Source organism: Embiotoca jacksoni, unplaced genomic scaffold, assembly GCF_022577435.1.
Source record: "Embiotoca jacksoni isolate LCO1_2020_lvr unplaced genomic scaffold, fEmbJac1.0.p SCAF_2, whole genome shotgun sequence".
Lineage (NCBI taxonomy): Eukaryota > Metazoa > Chordata > Actinopteri > Embiotocidae > Embiotoca > Embiotoca jacksoni.
The window spans coordinates 18,989,150-19,015,920 of NW_027185340.1; the positions used below are offsets into that span (position 1 = coordinate 18,989,150).

At 40.0% G+C, this 26,771-nt stretch overlaps 1 protein-coding gene across 1 annotated transcript; it reads left to right on the forward strand.

The window, feature by feature from the left end:
• The first annotated feature begins 847 nt into the window (after positions 1 to 847).
• gpr39 (G protein-coupled receptor 39) lies at positions 848 to 25,849 on the forward strand. The gene is made up of 2 exons (XM_069153649.1): positions 848 to 2,005; positions 23,369 to 25,849. The coding sequence occupies exons 1-2, from the start codon at positions 1,225 to 1,227 to the stop codon at positions 23,869 to 23,871; spliced, it is 1,284 nt and encodes a 427-aa protein (XP_069009750.1). The 5' UTR covers positions 848 to 1,224; the 3' UTR covers positions 23,872 to 25,849.
• Positions 25,850 to 26,771: the final 922 nt, after the last annotated feature.

Below are 26,771 nucleotides of genomic sequence, written 5' to 3' on the forward strand. Positions count from 1 at the left end.
ACTTTTGACGGTTAACATCTGGCTGACGGTGTGACGCCACGCGGAGCCCGGTGGTTTAATTGACGGTGTCTGACAATATTCAATCACAGTGAGAGGATCCTCAAAGCTTTTATCTAATCAGTTTCAACTTGTCTGTTCTGTTGACGGAATCTGCCTGTTGACGTTCATTTGATGGATGACAGGTGCTTTTAGGTTTAATTCAGTCAAGCTTTCATAGAATTAAAAGAAAAGGAATGACCGAACACTGAATATCTTTAAAATAAAGGAAATTCCTCTTAGACAAATTTTCCTCACAAGAACGCTGTATCTCTGGCAGGCCTGTTGATGAACTCGGTGAAAAATATGTCAAACTCACGTACGCAGCTACGTCTGGTTTATGTCAGCCTGGTTCCTGTTTGAAAAACGTCCCTGCCTCTTTCCTTGTTTTAATCAGAAATCAACATCCACTTTAGATGTTTTCACTTCTTTATTTACCTTGTAAGTGCACATACTCAGTCATGTTTAAGGTCTTGGTCACTTTCAGGGTCTTTAAGTGTCTATTTTTTATCTTTAATACGATCTCCAAAGAAAAGTACAAGGCTGTAAATCTTAAACAGTTTGGTTTTGAGTATTTTTTTGCACCTTTGTAACCATGCTTCTAATTCCTACTAAAACTGGGAATAAAACCAGATGTTTATAAGGGAGGCACATCACTACCGATGATAACAAATGAAACCAGGCCTCATTGCATACACTGCCGTTGGGAATGTTTAATGTTTAACCGCCCTGCCCTCGTGGGAGGGAGGAGGAAACTTTGTGTTGAGTTGAATGTTGGGTAACACGTCTCTCAGACTGAGACGAAACCACTCGACTCCATACAACGACTCGTGAGGTCTGTGGGGATCCCACACGATCATCCGGACTGGGAAAAGATAGACCAGGCTTGGGGACACACTGGACTTGTTGAGTTGTTAAGCCAGTGAGTATTTTTAGAAGGTGCAGAGGAGTCCTTGTACTTCCTACTTGGTGTTATAGTGTGCCTGTTGTGATCTGAGTCTCCCACCCACTGGGATCATCTCCTTGAAGAATCAGGAATAATTCCTGACAAAGAAAGGTTTTCCGTTAAACCTGCTTTCTTGGAAAACCTCTCACCTCTGGATCTTTGCTCTAATCACAGAGACTGCGCCCTGCAGAGCTGATAAGATAATCAATACCAGGAAAATCTCAGCTCACCACTCTGTCAGCATGAGTGAGGAAGTGGACATAGAGGAGAAAGACTGGAGTAAACTTGAACCCAATTACCCCGTCAAGATCTTCCTGACGATCTTCTACAGCTTCATCCTGGTGACGGGTATCGTGGGTAATTCAGTCACGATCAGAGTCACACAGGTGCTGAAGCGTAACGGCTACCTGCAGAAGAACGTCACCGACCACATGGTCAGCCTGGCGTGCTCGGACCTGCTGGTGCTCCTCATCGGCATGCCGGTGGAGCTGTACTGCGCCATCTGGTTCCCCTTCACGTCTGCGTCGGGCAACGCTTCCTGCAAGATCTACAACTTCTTGTTTGAGGCCTGCAGCTACGCCACCATCCTCAACGTAGCCACGCTCAGCTTTGAGCGCTACGTCGCCATCTGCCACCCTTTTCGCTACAAAGCCCTGGGTGGAAAACGTACCTCTGCCCTCATCGCCTTCGCCTGGCTGGTGTCCGTGCTCGTGGCCCTGCCTTTGCTGATCGCCACGGGAACGCAGGGACACATCCCCTTCCGGGCGGACACGCCGGCCCAGAATCTGACCTTCTGCACCAATCTGAGGGAGCGCTGGGTGATGTACAGGGTCAGCATCTTCGTGGCCTTCATCGTCTACATGATCGTGTTGATCTGCGTGGCCTTCATGTGCCGGGCCATGATCCTGGTCTTGCGGAAATCTTTCGGTTCAACGGATAGAGCGATTGATGAAACTCAAAAGGCACCCAAGCACGAAGGTTCAAGGGTCAAGACAGCCAGGAAGCAGACTATCATTTTTCTTGGTAAGTACTTGGTTTGATATCTTAAAAAGACACCTTCCTCTACCAACTGTTCTGTTTGTGTCTGCTTGTATTCTGCCTGAGGTTTAACATCTCTGGGATCTAAAGCTCTGGAAAATGTTAACAGAAATGTTAGGAAGTGATATTTTCTGGCCACTTTCTCTGGTGTTGTATGTTGCCATCGCTTCATGGGATGTGTCGACATGCCAGACAGCCTCTTCATCTGTTTACACCAGCAATGAAAGCATCACTTTGACTTCGTGCCACGAGTGGAAGTGATAAAGACCAGACTAAATCCAATGTCATGACCATTCAGATGATTGAGTTCACACAAAAACAAACTGGTTCTGTTAAGGAAGTGGCTTTAATCTAAAGAAACAGTGCAGCTGAATCATCTGCAATAGTAACTATTGCTTGTTTATTTTGCATGATTTTTTTTAAACCTGTGTACATGGAGACATGTTCACTTCTTCCATGTCGTCCATTCAAAGGTAAAATGACTCCCAAAACAAAATACTGGCATGAAATGCTCACGAGGATTAAAAACGAGAGAAAGAAACCTCACATTCTTCTTCCAGGGCAGTCCGGTGCCAAAAATGTCAATAGTTGGCCAACTCAGATAAAATTTTAATAACAAGATTTTCAGAAGAATCGGGCTGCGGAGCGCCGGGGTGGACATCCTGTGGACAGGAACTTCGTCCTGCTCTGCTGGATATCAGCTAACACTGGACATGAGAAGGGAGAGGACTCAGAGATGTTAACAGATGTTGATACGCTCCACCGCAGGCTGGCTGAAATGAAAATAGATACGAGACACACCGACACATAGAGCAGACAAACTCCCCGAGTCCCTCAGTCATACAGCATACCGGTCACGGGCGGTGAGCACATAAATACACAGCACACTGACAGGAAACAGGACACACATGAACTAAATCCCAGACACACTGGTGAAAGAAACCGTTAAATGAAACTTTTATTCACTGTAAAACGCTGAACTCTTTTATTACTCAAGACATTTTCTTAGCAGAGATTAAGAAGGTGATTCTTTCCCTTGTTTATACAATATGTACCAACTTTGAAGCTGCATTAATCAATATTTGTTTATATTAACAAAGGTTCAAAGGATGATTATTACCCAACCACCCTACATATTCAGTTCTTTGGAGCATTTTAGAGTCTTTGAGCTCATTGTTTTGGTTTTGCTGGTTTGTTTCACTCTCACTGGTCCCATCAATCTCCTCTGTTTCCAGCTGCCTGCTGCAGCTGTTTTCAGCACAACCCCCCCCAAGAAACCTGCCGTACGCCGCCACCCACCAACAAACAGAATTAGGGACTAGCTAGTAAACATAGCTGTTTATTTAGCAGCTAAAGAGCCGTATATTTTTTCTGTGGAGATGGAGAAGGCCCCTTAAAAGTTAAAACAAGAGAACTAATAATAAAACTTGACATGACTACAAGTAAATATTAATGTCGCTCTGTGTTTACTAACACTACTAATAACTTTATACAGCCTGTTAGACTGCCCCCCAGTAGCCAAAAAAAAAAAGTCAAATAATGCAGCTTTAATTTTTCACTTAAAGGAGCCTATAAATGTATCAAAAAGCGATGTTTTTAAGAAGCCTAGTTTTTGTAAATATTGTAGCGCAGAATTTTCCTTTCAATACGGAGGAGTAAAATGCAAACGAGTCACTTTGATTGACATTGTGTTCTAGTTCGGAAGCATGAATCTGTTGCGGTGTCACATGTTTACTGTATTTTGTGGAATTAAATTTGTTTCACGAACACACGCCATCCTTTGTTTGAATACAGTCATCCATGATGTCATGTTGGATCAGTTTGAATAATCACAGCGCAGGAATTCATTACGTCCTTTTAGATGTCAGTCTCAAATTTTTCAGGGTATTGATTTTATAACATAGCTGTTTGCTAATGGAGCTGCAAAGTCAAGGAGACACGGATTTGTGTGTAATTGCTTTTTTTTTTTTTTTTTTTTTTGAGTTTCTGTCCAATAATTTCTAAAACTTTAGAGTTGAAGAAAGTAGAAGATTTACAACTGTGAGACTTGAAGGGAGGGTGGAGAGGGAGAAACTGAGGCAGAGATACTGTGGGATGTGAAAACAATGGGAAGGTAGTTATCGTGCAGCAGCTGTGACATACAGCTGATGGAGGCAATTAGGGTGCTTTAAAACCTGTCGCGCTGATTGATGCAATTTGTTTCTCGAATAACACTCCTTCACTGAGACCTCACTTGGTCAAATATGATCACATATTTTTAGATTCAGTCTAATTTACACTAGTACATCACATCTTTGATTACACATCCATAACTGTGTTTAGAAATCAAGGAAAAAAAAGAAGCTTGTAACTCCTCAACGTGCTCAGAATCATCCTGTTCTTACATTTTCTTCAGCATTATTAATAATAATAATAACTCCAGCTATGGCTCTCACATACTGCATGATTCTGTCTGAAAAACACTCCTCACTTTTTCATGCTTCAGATGCTTTGTAATGTGCATCAGCTGAGTTGTTGCATTTATTCTCAGAATATAAAGTCACACTTTGCATTTCCGAATCATAGAATAAGAAATCCTGCAGCGATAGTGCAGCATTAGAGGACTGCGAAATTGACTGGATCTACTTACTCAGTATTGTTTGGAAGAAAAACCTGTTGGCATCACAATCTAAACAATATCAATATGTATTAAGCCCGTTGTTGGGGCTTTATTACAGTCTTCTGCTCTGTTTATTGGAAGCTTCTACCTTCAAGCGATGCTGACGCTAACTCATATGCGGTCATTTTAATTTGTTGCGTTTGAATTTGCAGAAAAATAATTCCTTATTAAGTTTCAAATATCTTGAAAAGTGGTTATAGAGTCCATAAATAAAAAGTATGGTTTTTGGAAAAAGATGTCCGAGACTAAAACCCAACAGTCTTGACTGATTTTAATCAGGTGACGTCTGTGTTCTTTCATCCAAACGGTTTATGTTTACTTAATCTCAGTAGGAATTGTGTTGGATGTTCGTAGCACAGCCTCCGCCACTTATGACCAACAGACTAGAATATTGATGTATGTATAAATATTGATGAGCACAGGAGTGTGTTTTTCTGATGGTTGCGATACAAGCTAGATTTCTACCTTTGTTGCACCCAAATTTCAAATATTTTGCAAAATTATTAGGACATTTTTAATCAGAATTATTAATTTAAATTTCCCTGGAACATCACGATTAGATTCCTATCACTTCACTTGGTATCGTCTCTACTTCAGAATTCATAACAGCTGAGGCGCCGTGAACAATTCAAGCAGCAAGACGCTGTCAACTGGGCTCCGTCTTCCTCGCGGTGGAATATTACATTTTCCTTAATATTGCTTTGAGGTCATGACACAGTCTGCTTGCATCAACAGTATTTACTCACATCCTTATTGACTGCCGGCCCACTCGTCTGCAAGAGTGATCTGAGTCTGAATTTGAATATGAATTGTATTGTTATTGAGAAGCGGCTGCAGATTGTATTGAGTTCCACTCCGGTGCGCGCTCAGAAAGCCAGTCGTCCCTCTTGTAGATACTGATGTTCGGTTATCTCTCGAGTGGCAGCGCTCCACTTTACCTTGAAATAACTTTTAATCCTTGCTGGGCTCTGCGACTCTGGAGAGTAATTAAAAGCAGAGAACATCCTTGTTAAGTTGAAACACATCACGTCCGGGACAGAAGGTTAATTGCTTTAGATAGTTTTTTCAGTCACTGGGAGACAGAATTTGTGAAATGAATATTAATTCTGTTTTGCTGCCTTCGGCTTTTGGCCTGTGACCTTTGAACTTTGCGGGTCGTTGCTGATGGGATCGCGCAGAGAGGCTGAATGGATGCAAAAAGGAGAGATGCTCGGAGATGAGAGAAATAAGAGAGCTGGGAGTGCTGTTGTTTTTCTTCCAAACTTTTTCTTCCAGATGTGTGCAGTGATAATTGTGTGTTTTCATCTGCGTTGTCACTGTTGAGTAGTCAGATGCTGCTGTATGACCTGCACCTTTCTAATGGGAATAAATGTACCTTCAGGCTGGTGTGATGCAGAACATCAGCTCTTTATCCCTGAATGAAGGGCATTTAAATAAGAGAATTGTCGAGGCAGCGGATGTGATGTTCATACTGATGTACTGTATCTGCCGAGTGTACATCACGAGGGAACAAGCACATTTTGTGTCATCAGGAATCTATCAACAGGCTTCTGTGTTGCGTTTGTAGTGGCGAGTTTCATCTGTAGTGTCCACCTGAGAAAAATTATTAAAAGGTTCAAATGTTTGAAGCCCAGTTGATTGCTGGTAAATACATGTTTCTGCAGTTCTGTTCCAATTGTAGATTTAATCATTTTCACCCATATGTTGCTTACCACAGATCCAAACTCGGAAATGGTCAGCTGAGGTAGAAGGAAATCGTTTTATGTCAAAAATAATAGTATAAAACAGCTGCAAAGTTGCAGGGACTGTAACATCCAGAAGGTCCATGTTAAAAATGTTATATTTAGATTATGGACAGTGGGTCTTAACTGGGGAAATTGTGTGTTAGCTAGCCACAGTGCATAATGTGTTATTGTAGTTCCACAAATAACGTCTAACGAATTGTGAGATGCCTCCGTTTTTCTTGGCCTATTCTTTTCTTTTGGCCTTCGATCATGTTGAGTGACTACTCCGCTCCTCCGCTCCCTTCACTGGTTACCAGTAGCTGCCCGCATCCGTTTTAAAACATTGGTACTTGCGTACCGTGCTGTGAACAGATCGGGTCCAGTCTACATCCAGGACGCGGTCCAACCCTACACCCCCGGCCCGCTCCCTCCTGCTCTGCTTCCACCAATCGGCTTGTTGCTCCCTCACTGAGCTAAACACTCTACAAAATCACGACTGTTTGCTGTCCCGGCTCCTAAATGGAGGAATGAGCTCCCCAACGACATCAGGACAGCGGAAACTCTGTACATCTTCCGCCGCAAACTAAAAACACACTTCTTCCGACTTTACCTTGAACAGTAGAACTTTAGTAGAACTTAAAATGGAACTTACTGATAGAACTTTGTAGTTTGGCTTTCTTGAAGAAATTGTATTTTCTTGATTCCTGTTGTTCTGGGTACCTTCATGGTTGAAATGCACTTATTGTAAGTCGCTTTGGATAAAAGCATCAGCTAAATGAAATGAAATGTAATGTAATGTGACTGTCCAACAATGTCTCTTGTTGTCTGTTAAAGAATGAGTGTATTTTTTTTGCACTAATGGCATTTTTTTTTCTTCCTTCAATATGTTGTTAAAACCAAAGGATGTTGCAGAAATGATTAACAATAAGTAATTGAATATTCTGCCAGCTTTAAGACTTGGCAGCCAATGAAGTGTTATTCTTATTCAGAGGTACTGTTGTTTATGTTGCATGAATGCATCACATCTCAGACATGCAAGACATGAGGAAAAGGTGAGTTCCTGGATTACTAAGCCCTTTTGTAATGTGAATCAGCTGCAGACGGGGCTCATTGCTCATCATTCATACTCAGAAAAATCATTGTGAAAAATCAATGGCACAGACTTCAATGTCTTTCGAGGATATCTAAAATTATCATTAGAAGAAAGGAGGTGTAATTCATTAAAAGCAAAATTGACAATTACAATTATGAAACTGCCTCTTGAAATCAATCACGGTCAAATTCTTGGCCTTGCATTGTCTTACCTGGTCCCATCAGCCACTCTCCACCGCTCCGCTGCGACAGGGCCATAGCTCATGAAGTGCAGTGACAGCCCAATTGCCACCCATGAACCTCTTTCCCCCGAATCGATGGGGGTTATTTATTGTGTTTGACTAGAGATTCTGACTCCCCGTCGGCTTGTTTATACTGCTTGGGTGGCCTCTTTCAAACCCTTTTACCATCAAATATAAAATAAACCTTGGGGAGGATTTGTGGAGGCTCCCTTGGCAGGTCGATGAATGCGTCTCACCGTTCCTCCTCTCGAACCCTCCCTCGTCGTCTCTGCACTGAGTGACAACTGCATAGTTTAGTAGTCGGCTCCAGAGTCCTCGTGGCCCCTTCGGCAGCCAGCACGGCTAAAGGCAAACCTTCCTCCGAGTGACAGAGATGCACTCAGCGAGCCACCAGGGAGACAATCCTGCAGATGGCTGAGAGGGCGACTGTGCTGCTTCATGTTGTGTCAGCGCTCTGAAGGGATTTCTCAGGTTATACTGTATTTACTTTCTGCTTTACAACACCATACTGTACGATGTGCATGTCAAGACCTGACATGGATTTCTGGGACTGAGTGATGTGTGGAAGATGTGTGGTGATCTTAGTCTAATATAAAAGTAAGTAGAGTCAAGCTTAAAAAAATAAATAAAAAAAAACATAAAATGCAATTTTTGTAAATGTCACTAAAACCACATTTGGGAAGTTTTTTGTGTGCTTATTAAACAAAAACTCTTGCAGACTAGACACGTCAAACAGTATTAATTGATTTATTTGGTCTCCGAATTTGCGCAAGATGCAAACAAGTTATCTTACACAGATTTAATTAAGTTTGGGCACAAAAAATAATGAAAGAAAGAACATTTTAAATTCTATTAATCAGAGCTTTTCTCGTGAAAAGCTGCCTGTTGCTTTGAACAAGATTGATCTGAGGTTGAAAAGTGAAAACCATAACAATGAGCTAAAAGAGGCTAAAATGCTGCATAGACTTCAGGGAAACTGTGGGTGATGTATATGTTGTTGTTGTTTTTTTTTTACCATGAGTGAGCTCGTTTATAGTACACATCATTTGACCCACTGGTAATGTAAAAATATGAATGCAGCTTTAAAATTTTAAACGAGGTAAATAAAAATGATGATGTTTTGAAGCTAAAACAACAACGATCAACAACTATTAGATCAGTTGACATTGAATGTATGCAGGTGGGCATGAGAATAATGCATTACTAACACAATATGCATTTTTTTTTTTACAACAATTAAAGCCACATTTGAAGTCTTTAAATTCCGATTTGAACATTGTAGGCATTCCTCTATTTAGGAATCTGCACTCTTGAAAAAATTCTTTCTTTCATAAGGAGAGGCCTTTGTGGTGTCGGATGTTGCTGAGGGTGAGACTGCAGGCAAAAGAGTGAGGAGGTGGGTTTGGAGAAGCTTTTTAATGTCCTGTGGGAGGCAGCGCTTGAAGGAGCTTTGCCTCAATCAAAACAAAGTGGCATGTTTTAACACATTCCCTGTTTGAAAGCAATTAAAAAGCAGGAGATGAGAGTGGCGGATGTGTCCTGCAGGTTGACTGATGAATCACGCCAACATGCCATTTTTGCTAAGGGACACATTTTTCCATTTGTCGTAATTGTTCTTGTGTTGCAGCGACGTCTACATGATGAATGACGGTGCTGCTAGCCCACAGTTATCTATACATACTTGAGTATACGGCATATATGTCATCTTTCATCAGTGTATTCTGATAAAAGTTAGATAAAAAGTAGATGAAAGCAGAAAATTAATCTACAACATTGCTGATATTCCTTGTAATTTTTAAAACGAACAGCAAAAGATTAGTCATCATTAAAACTAGCTTGTCTTATTTCCTTTATTTTCACCAGCGCCTGGTAATTAACCCTAACCCTTAAAAAGTAGAAAACTGGAGTGTTTAAAATCTGAATCAAGAAGGACCCACTGGGGATACAATATAACTTAAAGTATTTGCATTTTTCCAAGATTGAGGCAGAAAATTAATCTACAACATTGCTGTTATTTTTTGTAATTTTTTAAAACAAAGCAGCCAAGATTTCAAATTGACATTAAAATGTAAAATTGAATTGTTTATGCAACTATATGGTTAATTCATCTGTGTGCTTTGTTCACTAAAGGGGATGAGTTAACAGTTTTTAAAAAGGTCTTTTTAAAAGTCAGACGTTGCCGGTTTTTTTTGTCCTACTGAATGATGAAAAGTAGGAGGAAAGTGAGATGGTGGATTCAGCTGGATCTTTGTTACTTTGCTCAGCCAATACATTTAGTATTGTTATGAAACCTCCATTTAATCACGCTAAAACTAACATCTGCTTCAGCCTGGAATCCTCTTCAGCATTAGTGTGATTGATGCTGGCTTGTGTGAGATGTGGTAATTAGGGATTTGGTGTTATTAGCACATTCGATGCGTCACTCTTTTGACTGAATTTCATGGAAAGTAATCAAATATAGTGAAGTGTCAGTGCTTCCTGCAGGTGTTGAGTCCACTCTCAACCATTTCCTGACATCTTCGACTTGTCTCGGGCTGCTGCCGCATTTGGACTAAGAAGTAATGTTGTTGGTTTGTTTGGTTGGTGAAAACAGTTTAAGAAGTATTGAAAACATACATTCCTGAAATTACATAATGTAATTAGTCCTCAATCATGAATTAGTCAGCAATCGTTTAATGTCATTTCTCACCTGTAAATTATACATAAAAAAAAGATGAAAAATAAATGATAAAAACAAAGTATGGGAGGATCTCGTTGAGGAGTTAATAATCTATAGACTGTATGTAAAATTGGACGTAGTTTCCAGGTCTGAAAAGTCTTGTTTACAGGTTAGAGCAGCCACGCAGCGAAGTGAAATGCCTCGCTTCTGCTGCGGGTCATCGAGAGAAAAGACCCGACGCCTATTTTCTAGGAAAACAGACGAGGAAAAAGATCTGTGATAACATGTGTGTGATATAATCACAGCAGAAGACCAGTGCAGGCTCTAATTATATCATGGCGATAATTTAATAAGTGATAATTTAACACGTGAAGAATAGTGTTTTCCCGGTGCTCTCTCTACATCTCCTCTGTGGGTTTGTGTCTCGCTCTGTATGCGGGTAAACAAAAACCACGTGCCTGCTTTTTGGTTACAACTCTTCACTTGTCTTAAACATTTGATTACTGATGGCCATTGAATTTTTTTTTCGGCAATGACGTTTAACTTTGTAACATTAAGCAAATACCCCAAATTGTTTAACCCGACATGAACGTAATAAAACAAAATCTACACAGTAGTAAAATATGCATCAAGTGCTAACTTTAAACACATGAGGAAAATGGTTTGTATTATCCTTGCTCTGGAACATCTGTTCATATTACTTAAAAAAAAAAAAAAAAAAAAAAATGTTTTCCCAAGATAACAAGCATAAATCTGTACAGCCGGATTATCTATCAACAGACACCCATGTCTCGGTGAAGAAAGTCTCTTCTAAAATGATTAAATAAGTTCCATTATGAATAATACTCCTCAGTGACTCACAAGTGATTTAATGACTGAGGATCTCCTGTTAGCCTTCAAATTAATTCCTCCACACTCCTCCCGTGTTTCAGGCCAACATCACTAACAGGCACTTCTCTCCCCATTTGCATTGAGGGAAGAAATCACTGCCTGACAGACTCATAAATGACTTTAGATTTTCCCAGTCTGAGAGAGTCTTCGAGGATAAGATGTAATGAATTTAATGTTGATGTTAGAGAGAAGAAAAAAACAAAAACCTTAATTGACCTTTTTAAAAAAGACTATTTGCAATCACTCTTCTTGTCTTAATTCAACCTTGTACGTCTTAGACGGGTGTTTGCCATGAGGGACGACGCGATTAATGCCAGAAAACCTCAAGAATTATGGGAACAATTTGCAATTAGGGATGTTTTTTTTTAATGATTGATGTTTGAATGGCACTATCTGAGTTGGGCGGCTGGCTAAACCCACCCATCTGGCAATTCAAAAACTCATTATTATGCAATTGATATGCCAAAAATTCCAATCTACAAAAAGCCCTTTGTGGGCGTAAATCATCCACAGTGCCTCAGTCTTCTCTCTTTTGATAGTTTGTGGGTTGAAGGGATATTTGTACCCGCTGTCACAGGCTTTGATCATGTTTGCCGTCATCACAGGTTGCTTATTATATAATTGCGGTGCAACTTTATCCAATGTCTGAAGAGAAAATCTAAGCAGATCAATGAAACGGTGCCTGGATTACTTACTGAACTCAGTGTTCTGCTTGACATTGATTTTATCCTTTGTTTTTATTTCCTTCAACAGGATAGAGGGGGTTTGTGGTTGTACATTCATAAACTCTCATGGCATGTGCAGTTTATTATGTAGAATCATGTGTGAGCCAAATTTTTTTAATAATATCAAAAAGGCAAAATAATTATAAAGAATTACAATTTAATGTACGTGTAAAAGTAAATTTAAAGCTTTACACTTTTCCCTTAATATCTCATCTTTTGGTTTCAAATACAAATCAAGATTATTTTCTCCTCTTACCACCAACAAGTTGATAAAACTAAAGTAAAACACAATTTATTCCCCTCTTCCTTTTAGTGCTTATCAGTTGATGTTAATTTTCAACTTCTCCTTTTAAACTCTCTGCACTTGTTTAATCATTTATCGAGGCTATTATCTTTTTCCCCCCACTGAGCGTTTTTCCTTATCCTCATCACATTTCCAGTTGTACTAATGCTTATACGACAAAGAGATGCTTGTGTGATGTAGGGATAGTTCTCTGGCATGTGTGTGTGTGTATGTGTGTGTGTGTGTGTGTGTGTGTGTGTGTGTGTGTGTGTGTGTGTGTGTGTTTCAGACCATGGGTGTATTGACAGCAGATAATAATAGAAAAGGTTTGCAGCCTGGAATTTTTTTTTTTTTTTTTTTTAAATTGGTCTCCAGAGCTATTTTCCCCATGCATGACAACCGTATGGGGTGAATGTAATTTGTATTAAAGCTTAAAGCATAATTAAGGGCGAGGCTGGTTTGAGTGACAGGTGGGTGTGGTCACAGTGCGGGCTGTGGTTTCAGCAACCAGGCGTCCTTTGTCCCGTTCATCTCAACATTTTCCTCAGACGTAGACTATTATCTAAGTTATGAAGACAAACTCCACATGACTAGAATTACAATATATTATCTTAACATCCAACGAAAAATGTACTTTCATGGCCTCTGACGTTTCCGTAAACGTCAGCAAACACGTCACAACTCGTGAACTCTGGGCTTATAGAAAAATTCAAGTTTTGCCGTCGTGAATACCACAAGAGGCCGTTCATATGGACTCTTCTCGTGTAGACGGTAAATACGACCCCATTTGAACGCAGCAATACTGTAAACAGCTCCTGGAGGTGACATCAGGTCCAGAATCATACAACAAACAGCTGAAGCTCACTGCATAACTTTTCTCTCATCATTTAAGTCTAAATAATGTCACCACACACATATCCTCTCCTTTATTAACACATTTCATTTTGATAATTGTATAGATTTGACATATATTTTAAATCAATAAGCAATCAAGTGGCAGCCACCGGCGCGATTCAGTCCTCTTCAGTCATGCAGTAGCCGTAAATACTGGAGGAAATATTTCACTTCTCCTGATTATTCTGTTATGGTCTACGGAGCCGTTTCCAATCATGGAAATGAGGGGCATCAATGATGTGTTGATAAGTTCCTCCCTGAGTTATGAAAGATATTTTGTATTTATAAAAGGCCCACTGAACATTCATGTGCAGGTTTGTGCAGCCTTTAGTAATGCAGGTGTGCGGTATTTTCTGGAGCAGACAGCCTGCCTCCAAAAGTGCCAAATGAAAGAGTCAAATCAGCTGCAAAGTTTTCAAAGAGCCTCTGCTATGCTGTGCTGTTAAATATTCAGTTGATTACAGTGCTTTGGCCCAGACTCCTCAGCAACAGAGATTCACCTATTCAGAGTCGTTTTGATGGTCTGTCTCTCCGGTCTGAACGTGAATCTGCACAGCCTGATTCCCGGGCAGCATTTTAAAACAGGTGACATGATTTCTACCACGGTGGAGATACTGTTGTAGTCATTGGGCAGACCTTATCCCAGCCCAGAGCAGGGACTAAAAGCAGCTTCAAGGTACAGGAAACTCAAAATTGTGAATTAATGTCATTAAATAGCTATTAGTTATGTTTGTGGTCTGATCATCGGCTCTTTGAGATGGTATTATTAGTTGGTGTTAATTGCTTTCTTGTTTGTTTGTTACGAGTTTAGTTTAGCATCTCTTTTTCCTGGAAAAGAAGTTCATTCAGGGACCATTGCTCTCACTCAGGCCTCATCTTTGCTGTCATTTTTTGAATTAATGCTCACGAATTGAAAAATGCACGTATATTAAAAGTCGTGCATTTGACTCAGGACCATCTTTCAAGTATTTCCTCTAATTTAGAAGTTTATTTGTCAGTCCTGGTTTGTTTGGTTACTGGTGGAAGGTGTTGATTGATACCAGTCTGCAAACACTCCTTGAGCTGCTGCTGTTGTACCTTTTCACAGTGCAGCCACCAAACTCACTTTGATTCAATAAATAAGTCAGTTAATATTAGTAGCGATATGATTTCATGCCAGTAGTAATGGCACAAAACAGCAAAGTTGGTTACTTTGCTGAGGAGTTGGAGATGTTAGCCTGTAGCTTTTGAAATATTACTTCACTGTGGCTTCTTTTTCTATGATGCCCTGAAACATTTCAGGACATCTATGTTTACCTCATTGAGTCTCCAGATGAGCAAATTACAAATATTGTGCTCTGACAACTGACTGAGCTACATTAATACTCGTCCCGTTGTCTTTCCTTCGTATAGCTTGGAGCCATAAAGCCCCTCTATCAGGATTTTTTTTTTTAGTTCGTGATAGAGGAACCAATCAGAAATCAGCTTATTTGACAGTTTTGTAGATGCAACTAACCAAACAGCAACTCAGTGTGGACGAAAGGCTTTTCGGTCACCGTCGACGTCTATGCGTTAAGTGGGATTGTTTTCCCCAAGAGAGGGGCGTGGTAATGAGAGCTTACTCTCGATGACGTATTGATGGCCGGTTGTATGAGTAACCAGCGGGAGTGGCTAAGTGCGATCAAATTGAAGTCAATTGTTGTTAAATGTAGTTCCAACTATGCCAGGTGGTAGAGTTAGATGAAGCGATACGAACAGTTGTAGCAATGCTAGCAAATATCGAGGAGTTGAAGCTGAAGCAAGAACAATGCTTAAAACTTAAAAAAATTCTGCAATGTTCATTTACTGACATGATGTTGCACTCACATTGGGCAATGGTCTCTGTAGTTTACAGCCTGGTGAGTTTTGTGCACAACTGTAGACTGTATATCTGCTTGTCTTGGTCTGAAAAATGAGCCAGATGCAAAAGTTTCTTAAGCTGCAATACCAAAGAGGGCCACTAGAGGTTGGCACCAAAAAGCCTCGGGCTCAATAGACTCCCATTCAACTTCTCCCATTAAACTCAAAGTCAAAACATTTTCCCCCCAGTAATTTAGGTGTTGTTAGCTGAAGTTGATCATCTTATTAGTTTTCAAGCAGTCCACCGGAAAATAATTCTGTCAATAATTAGGAAATAAGCCTCAAAAAGCTGTGTTTTGGGGTGTGTGTCTGTTTGATGGACAGGCCTGTGGTGCAGTCATGTTACGGCTATCGGTGGGCGGGACGTAGTATCGCCAGGTTTCCAATCATACCAGCTTGTCCAAATATACTTCTGGCTCCAAACTGCTCACAATTAGCAAGATGGTGACGGCCAATATCTGAACTCGAGTCTTCATAATGGCTGTTCACAAACCATTATGTGACGTCACTGTTGGTTGCCGCACAAACCTACATCATATGGTGGTCAATGCCGACTGGTAAAAGGCTGCTCCAATAGTTTAAAAATAACCCCAAAGTCTATGCTCAGCAACAACTGGAAACGACCCCCAATGGAACGTGGTATTACCAGACTAGAGGATTACAGCTTTAAGAAAGGAACAAAATAAACCCTTTTGAAGCAAAAGCGCTTCACCAAATTTCATGGGCTTAAATGTTTTAAAGCCTTCAGTCTGGTTTCTTCCTTTCAGCACGTCTTAAAAGTGTAAATCATGTTTACTTGAAGCAGTGACTGAATTCCACCCGTTCTGCGCTACTGTTCACTGCACCAAGGTAAAGAGAGGCTCAATCAAACAAACTCCAATTACAGCAAAAACAGACAATTAATTGTTCCAATAATCGAGTTTAATTGCTTTCTAATTAGTAGATAGTTATATTTTGCCCTTGGCAGGGAGACAGGGAGACAGTGAGACAGGGAGACAGTGAGTCTGTGTGTGTGTGTGTGTGTGTGTGTGTGTGTGTGTGTGTGTGTTTTGAATGTGCGTGTCAGTGAGTTGGAAGGCATCACTGATGACACTGTCTGTTTAGATTGCGGTTTAGAGGAAGGCACATTCAGCATGACAAGAGTGGCATTATAATAATATTAATAAAGATTCATTAACAACACGTGAGCGCTCGCACACGCATGATTGAACACGCATACTTTCACAACTTCAGCTGCATATAAACTTCTCTGCGGGGACATTACTGATCTCGGCTGACTCCGTGGCAATTTTCCAGACGAACGCCTAGACTGTGATCAACGAGCCGACATGACAGGTAGAACTGAGAGGAAAAAAAAAAAAAATCTGCGAGAGATACTGCACACGATCTGCTGCTCGTATGACCACCAGCCAGCCTTGTTGGCTAATCAGTAAGAAGCAGCATCGTTCCTCCCAAGTGACATTTTTAGTAGCATATTAAAACCGTGAACTTTATAAGTTCTTAAACTTCAGAATAAACTACCACAATTCATCATCTCTGCAAGTTTTACTGAAACTGGATCAGTAGAGTGTGTGATATTGATAATACCTTTGGACAGTTAGTATCATTTATAAGGATGGCAGGATAATGGATGACAAGTCTTCGTCAGCTGGCCTTAAAAAGTAGAAAACTGGAGTTTTTAAAAGCTGAATCAAGAAAGACCCACTCGGGATACAATATAACTTAAAGTATTTGCATTTTTCCAAGATTGAGGCAGAAAATGTATCTACAACATTGCTGATATTTTTGTAATTTTTCAAACAAAACAGCCAAGATTTCGAATGGTCATTAAAATATTAAATATAATTGTTTATGCGACTATATGGTTAATCAATCTGTGTGCTTTGTTTACTATAGGGGATGAGTTAACAGTTAGCACATAGAAGGACCCATTGGGGAAACATAGTACTAAAACAATTTGTATTTTTCCAAGATTGAGGCAGAAATCTGTAACATTGCTGATATTCCCTGTAATTTTTAAAATAAACGGCAAAATATTTGTCATCATTAAAACTTAAAAATGCAAATACTTTATGCGACTATCTTGTCTTAAACCGCGCCAAACTAGCAAGATGTGACATTAGATGCTACACTACAAACAACAGAAAGCTGTAAAGACGACTTCCGCTGTCAAAAAGTGAAAATGAAAACGAGGTGCGGTGCCAGGTAAAGCTAGCATATCCCGCAGCATTGCACATCCGACGTCCATCCACAGATCAACAAATCAGTGACTTCTGCTTCTCATCCAATTTGTCAAGGCAAGGGTTTTTGAAGTTTGATGGCATTTGTTGAGCACAAGTTTACGGAGTAAGTCTCTCTGTGTGCATGTATGTGCAGCAGTTATGGATGTGGGGGGTGTCTTCAAATAAAATAGTGCTTTTGCTTGAAATGTCGATTTCTGAATATTTTCTGGGTTGTAATGTACGGATTTTCTCATTTTCTCTGTAAGTCCAAAATCATTGGGTTTTAGAGTGTTAACAAAACCAACCAATTAGGAACCAGTTTTGTAATGTTGGAGACTCCAAGCCAATTTATCACAAACTATTTGCCACACAGTGAACCTGGGGCCTTTGGAGACCCAGAGGGTTTGTGGCCCCGGGCAGTTTCCTGCTTTCCCCGGTTGGAAAATGAGCCTTGCTAGTTGGCAGAAAGTCTCCAAAACTTTTAACTGGTTAAATTTGTGAATGTATTTTTTTTTTCTTCTCATGTTTAGCTCCCAGTCAAAACAGCATTTAATTCCCACCCCAAAACAAAACAGAATAGCCTCCAGATTTGTGCTATGAAATGCCGGCTCTATTTAAATGCGGTGTGTGGAGAAAACTGAGCTTCTGCAAAATGATGTTTTAATTGTTTTTATTTTAAGTCGCCTTAACTTTCTCTGTCATTGTTCAATTTTAACTGCATGCAGAAACAAATATACAACAGAGCTGCTGTCATTAATCTGTTTTAAGGATGATTTTCATGACATCACAATTATTTAATAAGGATTTTATTAGCAGTACAGCAGCTTGGTAATGACTGTTGTAGTTTAGTGTTTATGGGTCATAGTTTCATATTAATTTGAGTTGTTTGACAGAAACAGAAAAATATGTAAATGAGAACAAGAGTATTGTGAATTGGGTTGCATTAAAACAAGAGTTGGTGAACACAAAGAGCAGGAGGGCAGTGAACAGAAATGCTCTCTGCATCATACTGACGGTGTCCTTAACCTCTACGAGGTGCGATTAAAAAGTTACAAGAGTGTTGCGCACAAACGGAGCTCTGCACACAGCAGGGAAAACCTTAACTTTCGTTAATAAGTGTTCCAAGTTACGTCTATTAATCAATATGTGGAGCTGTGTTAAGCGTGTTTTTGTCACCACTGGTATGTGGTCATTTTTTTTAACTTCACAATGGACTTGAAACTTGAGCAGTGAGGCAACAGGAAATTTTGTGTTACATTTTTGGGGAACAGAAAGAAGTCGAAGAGAACCAAATTTAATGAGTAGATGGTGGGGAGCGACGATTATGCTGTTATTGGCAATAAACATTGTGACTAGGTGCATTGAATCCAAACTCCATCATGCCACAGTTTAGGATTTTACGGTGAACGTTTTCCCTCAGACGCCTCAGAACGTCACAATCGAACTCGGTGTTGACAGTCTGACCCTCGGGGGACGAATTCTCGTCGAATGTCAAAAACATAGTTTTTTTAAGGCTTATTTTTCGGGCTTATTTTCAGATGGAATGCCAGAAATGTTATAAAATAAAATTTCAGACCTGGAAGCTACGTCCACTTTTTACATAGAGTTTATGGTTTTAAACCTTCAGCCTTTAATGATGGTGCCTCCCTCTGAGCACAAACTGCATCATCCTGGCAAATTGTACCAGAACAGATGCAGGGACAAAATGTAAGTTGCCTATAATTATAGCTTTCCCCTATTGTCCATTCTGTAACTTTTTTAAATGCTGAAACACGGTGTGATGATGTGTCATTATTCCAGCTTTTGTCAGTGCCGTCTAAAGAGTGATTTGAAGTGACAGCATGTTTGAACAGCTTCTTTCATAGTTAGATTTTTTAGGGTATGAATGATTAGTTAAAAATTGGGAACATGTTATTTTCCTCAGCAAACACAACTATTACAGGCAGAACATGACAGAGTGAATCTAATAGAACTTGATGTCTTTCTCGGCGACGGGGTTTGAATTTTGATAAGTTGTTCAACAATAGTTTGATGCTGATTCCTCGTTGCCGCAGGATTCAGCTCCAGCTGAAAATATCCCTTAAAATCCAAAAGAGCACGGAGTGCTTTTAATGAAAAGGATCGTGTACTCTGAATCCGGTGAGACTGTTATTTTCCATTATAGTATTCAGAGAAATCGGGAAAGTGATGCTTGGCGGAGTGTTTTCAATCAAACTACAGGATGGGATAAGATTTTGACAAATCCCAGCTATGAGGCCGTTACCCCCGTAGCTTAAAATAATGGTGGAGTTGTCACCTGTCAAAGAAATTGCTTCTTGGGCTATAAACTTGGCAACCAGTGTGTGTTTGTGTGTTTCTGAAAAGGTCAAGCAGAGAATAAATTTAGAGACGTTTTGACACCTTTAATTATCTCAGAAGTTTATGTCTCTCAGACCGTCAGGAACTAATGAAACATTCTCTAAAGTAAATCTTGAACACGCTCTTCACTCTTTTCTATTCTCTTTCTCTCCAGTCTTTCAGAGAGCATTTGTATTCCCTTTGTGTTCATCTCTATTTTCACACACTTTGTCCGTCTTTGTGCTTTCTCTCAAATCATTTGTCTCTCTGTCTTTATTGTTCTCACAAACTTTGACTTGAATCTGTCTTTAACAGCGATGAAGGTCCGTCCATTCTGAGCCAGAGTTATGATCAGTGACATTTCATGGTACTGATTTTGAGTCGACATGGTACACCTGGGTTTGATGAACATTACTATGCATTTAAGTATTTGCACCTTTCATCTTAAAGCATGAAAAGAGGTTTGTTTTTTCAGTGTGTGATTATGTTATTGTGGGTTGATAGTCTGTGTTGTTGGCAAAGTTATCAGACTGGTTTGAAATATTTTGTACACTGTACAATTTGTCTGACTTTTGCTGTTTTAATGTCAAAACACAGAAATTAATTCAAGCCATTTCAATTTCTGTTTTTGTCCAAATGGGTACAACCATGCAGAACCACATGCTGATATGCGAAAGGAAAACCTGATTCAGAGTGCTGCTCCTCCATCAGACTCTTTCTTTACCTCTTGTTTGCGTTGCTTAAAAGACATTTGGCCAAAAGCAACCCTGTGATGAGGCCCGTGACCCCGCTAGGCAGCAGCAAGCATCGCTCTGAGGGTTGTTCTTTCCGAACAGCGTGTAGGCTCGCGTCACATCGGCAGGGAGATGGAGTGATGCTGTGTTTGCACATGTTTAGACCTGTCATGAGGCTGAAGTGAGTTGTGAAAAATGAGTGGTAGAAATTGGAGGCTGTGCAGAGGAAAGAGGAAGCTCACGTGAGACGCATGGCTGAAAAACGTGACTGAAACTCATCACAGGAGCAGCACGACAACAGAGCAGCGCCAGTCCTCCGTCAGAGTTGAGCTGCACTCGGAGTACAAGACATACTCACAATATGAGCACATACTGTGAGCTGTTTTGCTGGTTGTGTAGAAAGTTGGATTGTTTAAAATACAAGTGCACAGCAGTCCTGGGTTATTTATGCTGTAATCTTGGGCTCAACGAATACCATCAAAATCTAATAAACCTTTCCCTTCAACAAAGCTGATGAGGAGCATGTTTGTCATTTGAGTGTCATTTGCTCAGCACATGTAACATCAAACTTACTTTGTATGGTGACAAAGGTAGCCATTGATTGTTGACCTGTGGATGGACCGTCTGCTCGGTGTAAATTACTGCATGGCTGTGGTAGACGTATGACAAGCTGGCTTTACCTGGCAGAGTTGGCGCTGCACCTCATTTAGTCTCTTCCACGCAGGACTTTTTGAAGTTTCTGCTGTTAGCGCTGCAACATATAATCTCACATTTTACTTTAGTCTGGTAACGACACGTTGCTTTTCTCCTCTTTTTGTTGTTTCATGGCGATTTGCAAACCGCCACCTTCAGGCAGTAGCAATGCTTTGAAACTAGGCGCTGGTTAAAACAAAGGAAATACGACAAAACAATAGTACCATAAACAATTTTATTTTTTTATGAGTATTTGAAAACCATGATCCATCCCTGGTAAAAATACTACACTGATACGAACTCCTGCTTTGAAAATGTTAGATAAGTAAAAAGAACGTACGTATAATTAGAAAAATGTACTGAAGCATTCAAGCAGTGCAAGAACTCAAATTGACTGTTCAAATCAACACATTTGGATTAATAAATGATCTAAACAGTTGCTTATCAATTAATCATGTCATCTCTACTTGTACAGACTGTTTGGTAGTTGAATGTATGACTCTGCATCATATGATGTGTAATGTTATAATGAATAACCAGTTACTAAAGCTGTCAAAGAGGACATTGTTTCCCTCTGAACTGTAGCGGCGAACTCAATACTTGAACAAATATACTTTCACATTACACAACTGTTGAGCAGGCAGCTGGCCGTTCTGTGTCCTGGAGGTCAGCGCACTCATTTTCACTTTGGTGAGTAACCGGTAAATAATGTGTTCCTGAAGGTGCAGACGCTGAGTAATGTTTGGACGTTTCCTGAGAGCACTGCGGTATGGAAAAAAACCGGATCGGACATGAAGCATTGGCCAGTATGAAACACGTTTTTTCCCCATAAAGGCAAAAGGTGACGCTGTCAGTGTGTATCATAGAGCTCCCACAGTAAAAAAAAACAAGAATTAGGCCAGGAGGATGAAACACCTTTGAGAACTAAAGCCTAGAATAGGATGAGATGAAGTATGTTCAGTAATGCTGGGTTGAGAGCCAAGCAGAACTCGGCAGCCAACTTCCACTTTCAGATATCAGTAGATGATGTGACAAAAGCAGAACTGTACGACATTTACTACCAGCTGAGTTCACGTTGAGCCTCAAAACACCACACATATACTGCACACGCCAACTGCAAAGGTTACTGTCATGAATCTGAATTCAGAGCATTTTTTTTTTTTTTTAGACAAAACAACAACATAGCTGGAACTCCACTAAAATTTAGGTTAACATCAATTCATTAATTTTTTTTGGTGGAATTAGTTCGATACCACCCCTATATCTGTCCGGTAAATGTGACGCTACCGTTAGCTTAGCATAAAGACCAGAAAAAGGAGCACACAAATGTGGCTACCTGCAATACTGAGGTGCATTAATGAATTAACATGCTATGCTAATTAACATGGTATGCACTTGGTTTGTTAAATCCATATAAAAATGACACGTGGCATTACAGCTAGCTGGGCTCTACTGCCGAGCCAAAAGACTCCCAGAAGTCACTGCGCCGCTTCAAAAAAGTAGTCCACTTTGGTTGTTTTCATGTAGATTAAACAAAAAAAAAAAGTCCAACATGTTCCTTCTGTTTTCACTTCTTCTGTTAAGTTAAGCTAACCAGCTGTAGGCTGTAGCCTTATATGAAACAGAGTAATATTAGTCTTATTTTCTAACTTTTAGCTTCTTCTGAGGGGTTGCCACAGGAATGTTTCCACCTCTTCCTCAAACTTTCCCACTACTCCGCTCCTCCGCTCCCTTCACTGGTGACCAGTAGCCGCCCGCATCCATTTCAAATCATTGGTATTTGCGTACCGTGCTGCGAACCGACCGGGTCCAGTCTACATCCAGGACGCGGTCCGACCCTACACCCCCGGCCCGCTCCCTCCCGCTCTGCTTCTACCAATCGGCTTGTCGCTCCCTCGCTGCGATCTAAACACTCAACAAAATCACGACTGTTTGCTGTCCCGGCTCCTAAATGGTGGAATGAATTCCCCACCGACATCAGGACAGCAGGAAACTCTGCACATCTTCCGCCGCAAACTAAAAACACACCTCTTCAGACTTTACCTTGAATAGTGGAACTTTAGTAGCACTTAAAATGGCACTTACTGATAGAACTTTGTAATTTGGCTTTCTTGAAGAAATTGTATTTTCTTGATTCCTGTCGCTCTGGGTTTTGTACCCTCACAGTTGAAATGCACTTACTGTAAGTCGCTTTGGATAAAAGCGTCAGCTAAATGAAATGTAAAATGATTCCTTTGCTTTCAATGTCTTTGTGTTTTTTTCTATTGGTGTTCTTTTTTATATTTTATTTTTTTGTGGTTCTTGCATTTCCACAGGTCTCATTGTGGGATCCTTGATGGTGTGCTGGCTTCCCAACCAGATTCGGCGCCTAATGATGGCCGCCATACCCAAGTCCCGCTGGACTACTTCTTACTTCCTGAGCTACGTCACCCTCCACCCTGTGGCCGACACCTTCTTCTACCTCAGCTCCGTCCTCAACCCTTTCCTCTACAACGTCTCCTCCAGGCAGTTCAGGGAGGTGTTTGTCCAGGTGCTGCGGTGCCGCCTCACCATCGAACATGTCAACAAGCGCACCGTGCGTGGCTCCCGCGCCGTCTCTGCACGCTCCCTTCAGCCCCTCCTGCTAAAGTCGCTGCGTATCAACAGGCTGAGCCACGCCACCGTAGTACAAAATAAAACTCCCCCAACTTTTACAACTTTTCAGGGGAACAGTGACTCGGGTGTGGTTTCAAATACGGAGATGTCCCTCAGTCTGGCTGAAGAGACACATTCAAATTTCAAAGCAAATATAGATATACCATCAGAGACTGAAATATAATCCGCTGTGCAATTTAATGCAACACAGTAAAACAGAGTAAAAACTAACATGAAAGATCATCAAAGGAATTTCCCCTCGGGGATTAATAAAGTGTATAAAATTAAAAAAAATTTAAAAAATAAAAAAATCTCAGAAGTCAAAAAAAAAAATTCTTAAATTATTCAGTTAAACAAGTAAACCCCTTCAGTTAAAGTTTAAGGTCTCATAATTTACACTTTTTGTAGTCTTGATATCCATAAGAAGACATTTTTGTGGTTTTATTTACCAAAACCGATCTCAAAATAGTTTTACATCTCTTTTTAACTTCTTTCTGGATCTCTACCACTAACAGGCTGTTTAGTGCCTTGATATCAGAGAGACTTTTCTGATTGGTTTCATGAGTGCCCCATGCCCAGGCTAACCACAAGTTTTCTTCGGCCTTGTAGCTTTCTAGCTATGCGACGAAATCCAAATTCTCTGTTTTTTTCCACATAAAATGTTGGACAGTGTGCCGGGCAGATCACATGAGCATGGGATTGTGACATCACAAACTTACAGAAGTTAAATTGACAAAGATGCTGAAAACGGGGTGCAAGCATTTCTCCTTATAAAGCAACCAGATCTGCTTTATAGTTTATTTTTTATTGTGAATTTATTTTACCACAACCACTAACTTGGTTAGTTATTTTGGCCATGCAGGGCTCTTCCTGAAGTTCCAGTCACAGTGCAGGGCACTGTTTACATCAACACAGAATCTATCAAAACCAGAAAACACCACTAACAATACCATTGGAGAGAGCTAAAGTAGACCACAGCAAAAATGTAACGTGTAATGGTTCAAAGTGTATAACGTTTGTATTTCTCCCATCTACTCCTCTCATTTCATCACCATTAGTCTTTGTATTCTTCAGTCTTGTCCAGGTCTTCAGAGACTGATGGCACATCTTTCCTTTAAAAAGACAGTTCACACTTATTTTATACATGATTAAAGGAGGGGGAAATTCCTTTAAAGCAAGACATTCTTGGTAATGCAAAATATTTAAAGAATGCCTATCGGAATCTTTTTTAATTAGGCACAAATATTTACTTGGATTTAAGAAGGAAGTTGTTTGATTTTGATGGACAAAGGTCAAAGTCACTGTGACCTTGGGTCCTTCCCATTCTCTTGAACTCTCAATAACGCCGGTTGGAATTTTCATCAAATTTGGCAAAAGTATTCACTTGGACTCACAGAGGAACTGTGACTTCACGTCTGTCCCATTATTGTCTTGGGATTCAGCCTTTAAACTGTGGGGATTGTATAGATAGTCTGTCCTGCCTGGTTTACGATATCTGTGTTGCATCCATGTTTTGAAAATGTTAAGCTGATGTTAAACATCCATATTTGAAGGATTGTCTGCTTCCATGGTTGCAACTTTGTGTTCTATCAAAAACAGCATGTTCGCAGTTCAAATTAATTCCTGTCCAGACTCACATGTCTAGTAAGGAATCCACATATCAAAAACAGCATGTTACAAGATATGCGGATTCCTTACTGGACATGTGAGTCTGGACAGGAATTAATTTGAACTGTGATTTGACTGGTTGACGGAGGTATACAACCATCAGTTGGTAATTATAGTTGTTCATGTTATCAGTATGATTATTCAAACTTGTCTCTAAATATATTATTTGCTTCTTTATATTTGTTTTTTTACAATCATTTTTTAATGCTTCAGTTTTTAAATCTGTTCCTAGTATCATGCATGAATACTTTTTTTCAAACTTACCACTGATTCTCCTTTTCTGGTCTTCTTCATAGAACAGCTCAGCCATTTGATGTACTCCTCTCACCTAGAAATAACATGAAAGACTACTTTTTTGAATTTACGTGGCACATTTTACCATTTACAAAATACATAAGAGAGTGGGGTCATGGTTTGTATAAAGGGTCCTCCTTGTTGAACAGACAGTGGACAATGTATAGAAAGGTTCCCAGCTGAGAGTTAAGAATAATAAAAAGGACCTGAAAGAAAAGATTAGTCTGTGGAGAGCAAAAACGCACCGTTAAAAATTGTACAATATATGATCGTCAAATCGTTGTGTCATATTGATGGTGAACATGTGCACACACCTGTGCATGGATCAGCAATGCTGGCTGTCATTCCTGGCTTGTTAACCCCATAACCAGGGTGGCAGGTGCAGATGTAAGATCCAATCGAGTTTGTGCAGTTGGCATTCGGACTACAGATGGTCACATTTTCAACACATTCATCAACATCTATGATACGAAAATGAAACAGTAAACCAGACAGATTTGAGAACTGTACAACAATTTCTCACGGTTTTCCAGTTCTCTGCTCTTAGATGCTAAGGACTTTTTCCTGTACTCCACATATATTCTCTATTTACAAACGATCATAGCTTGCATGTGATGCTTTCATTAAGGTTAGAAGGTAAGAACATTGGAGAGACAGTTGGGCCTCCAATACCACAAGCAGCGCCTCAATGTACCAATGCAGATGTTGGTCTTGCTTGGTTCCTGGTCTGGTTGAGTTGATGTGAATACCAGTTGATATGCACAGGAATAAGCTTCAACTGAATTGTTGCAAACAGAGTCAGGGCCTCATATGGTGAAGTTGGAACACTCATCAATATCTGACGAAGGAATTATTAAGAAAGTTAGCATTACATTTTTAATCCATAAAAATATACAGAAAAAATGTCAGGACATTTTGATTAGATGAAAGTCAATTTAAGTCAAAATAAACACATTGAAGAATGGTTTAAACAAATACACCTTATTGAGTAATGATAGTTTGAATGTAAACTAAGACCAGTATCACCCACATTTCTATTAGAGAGGTTTAACCAACCCGAATGGAGAAAATCACGATTTTTAAAATCTTTTTGTCATTAATTTCTAAGAACAGATATCTCCA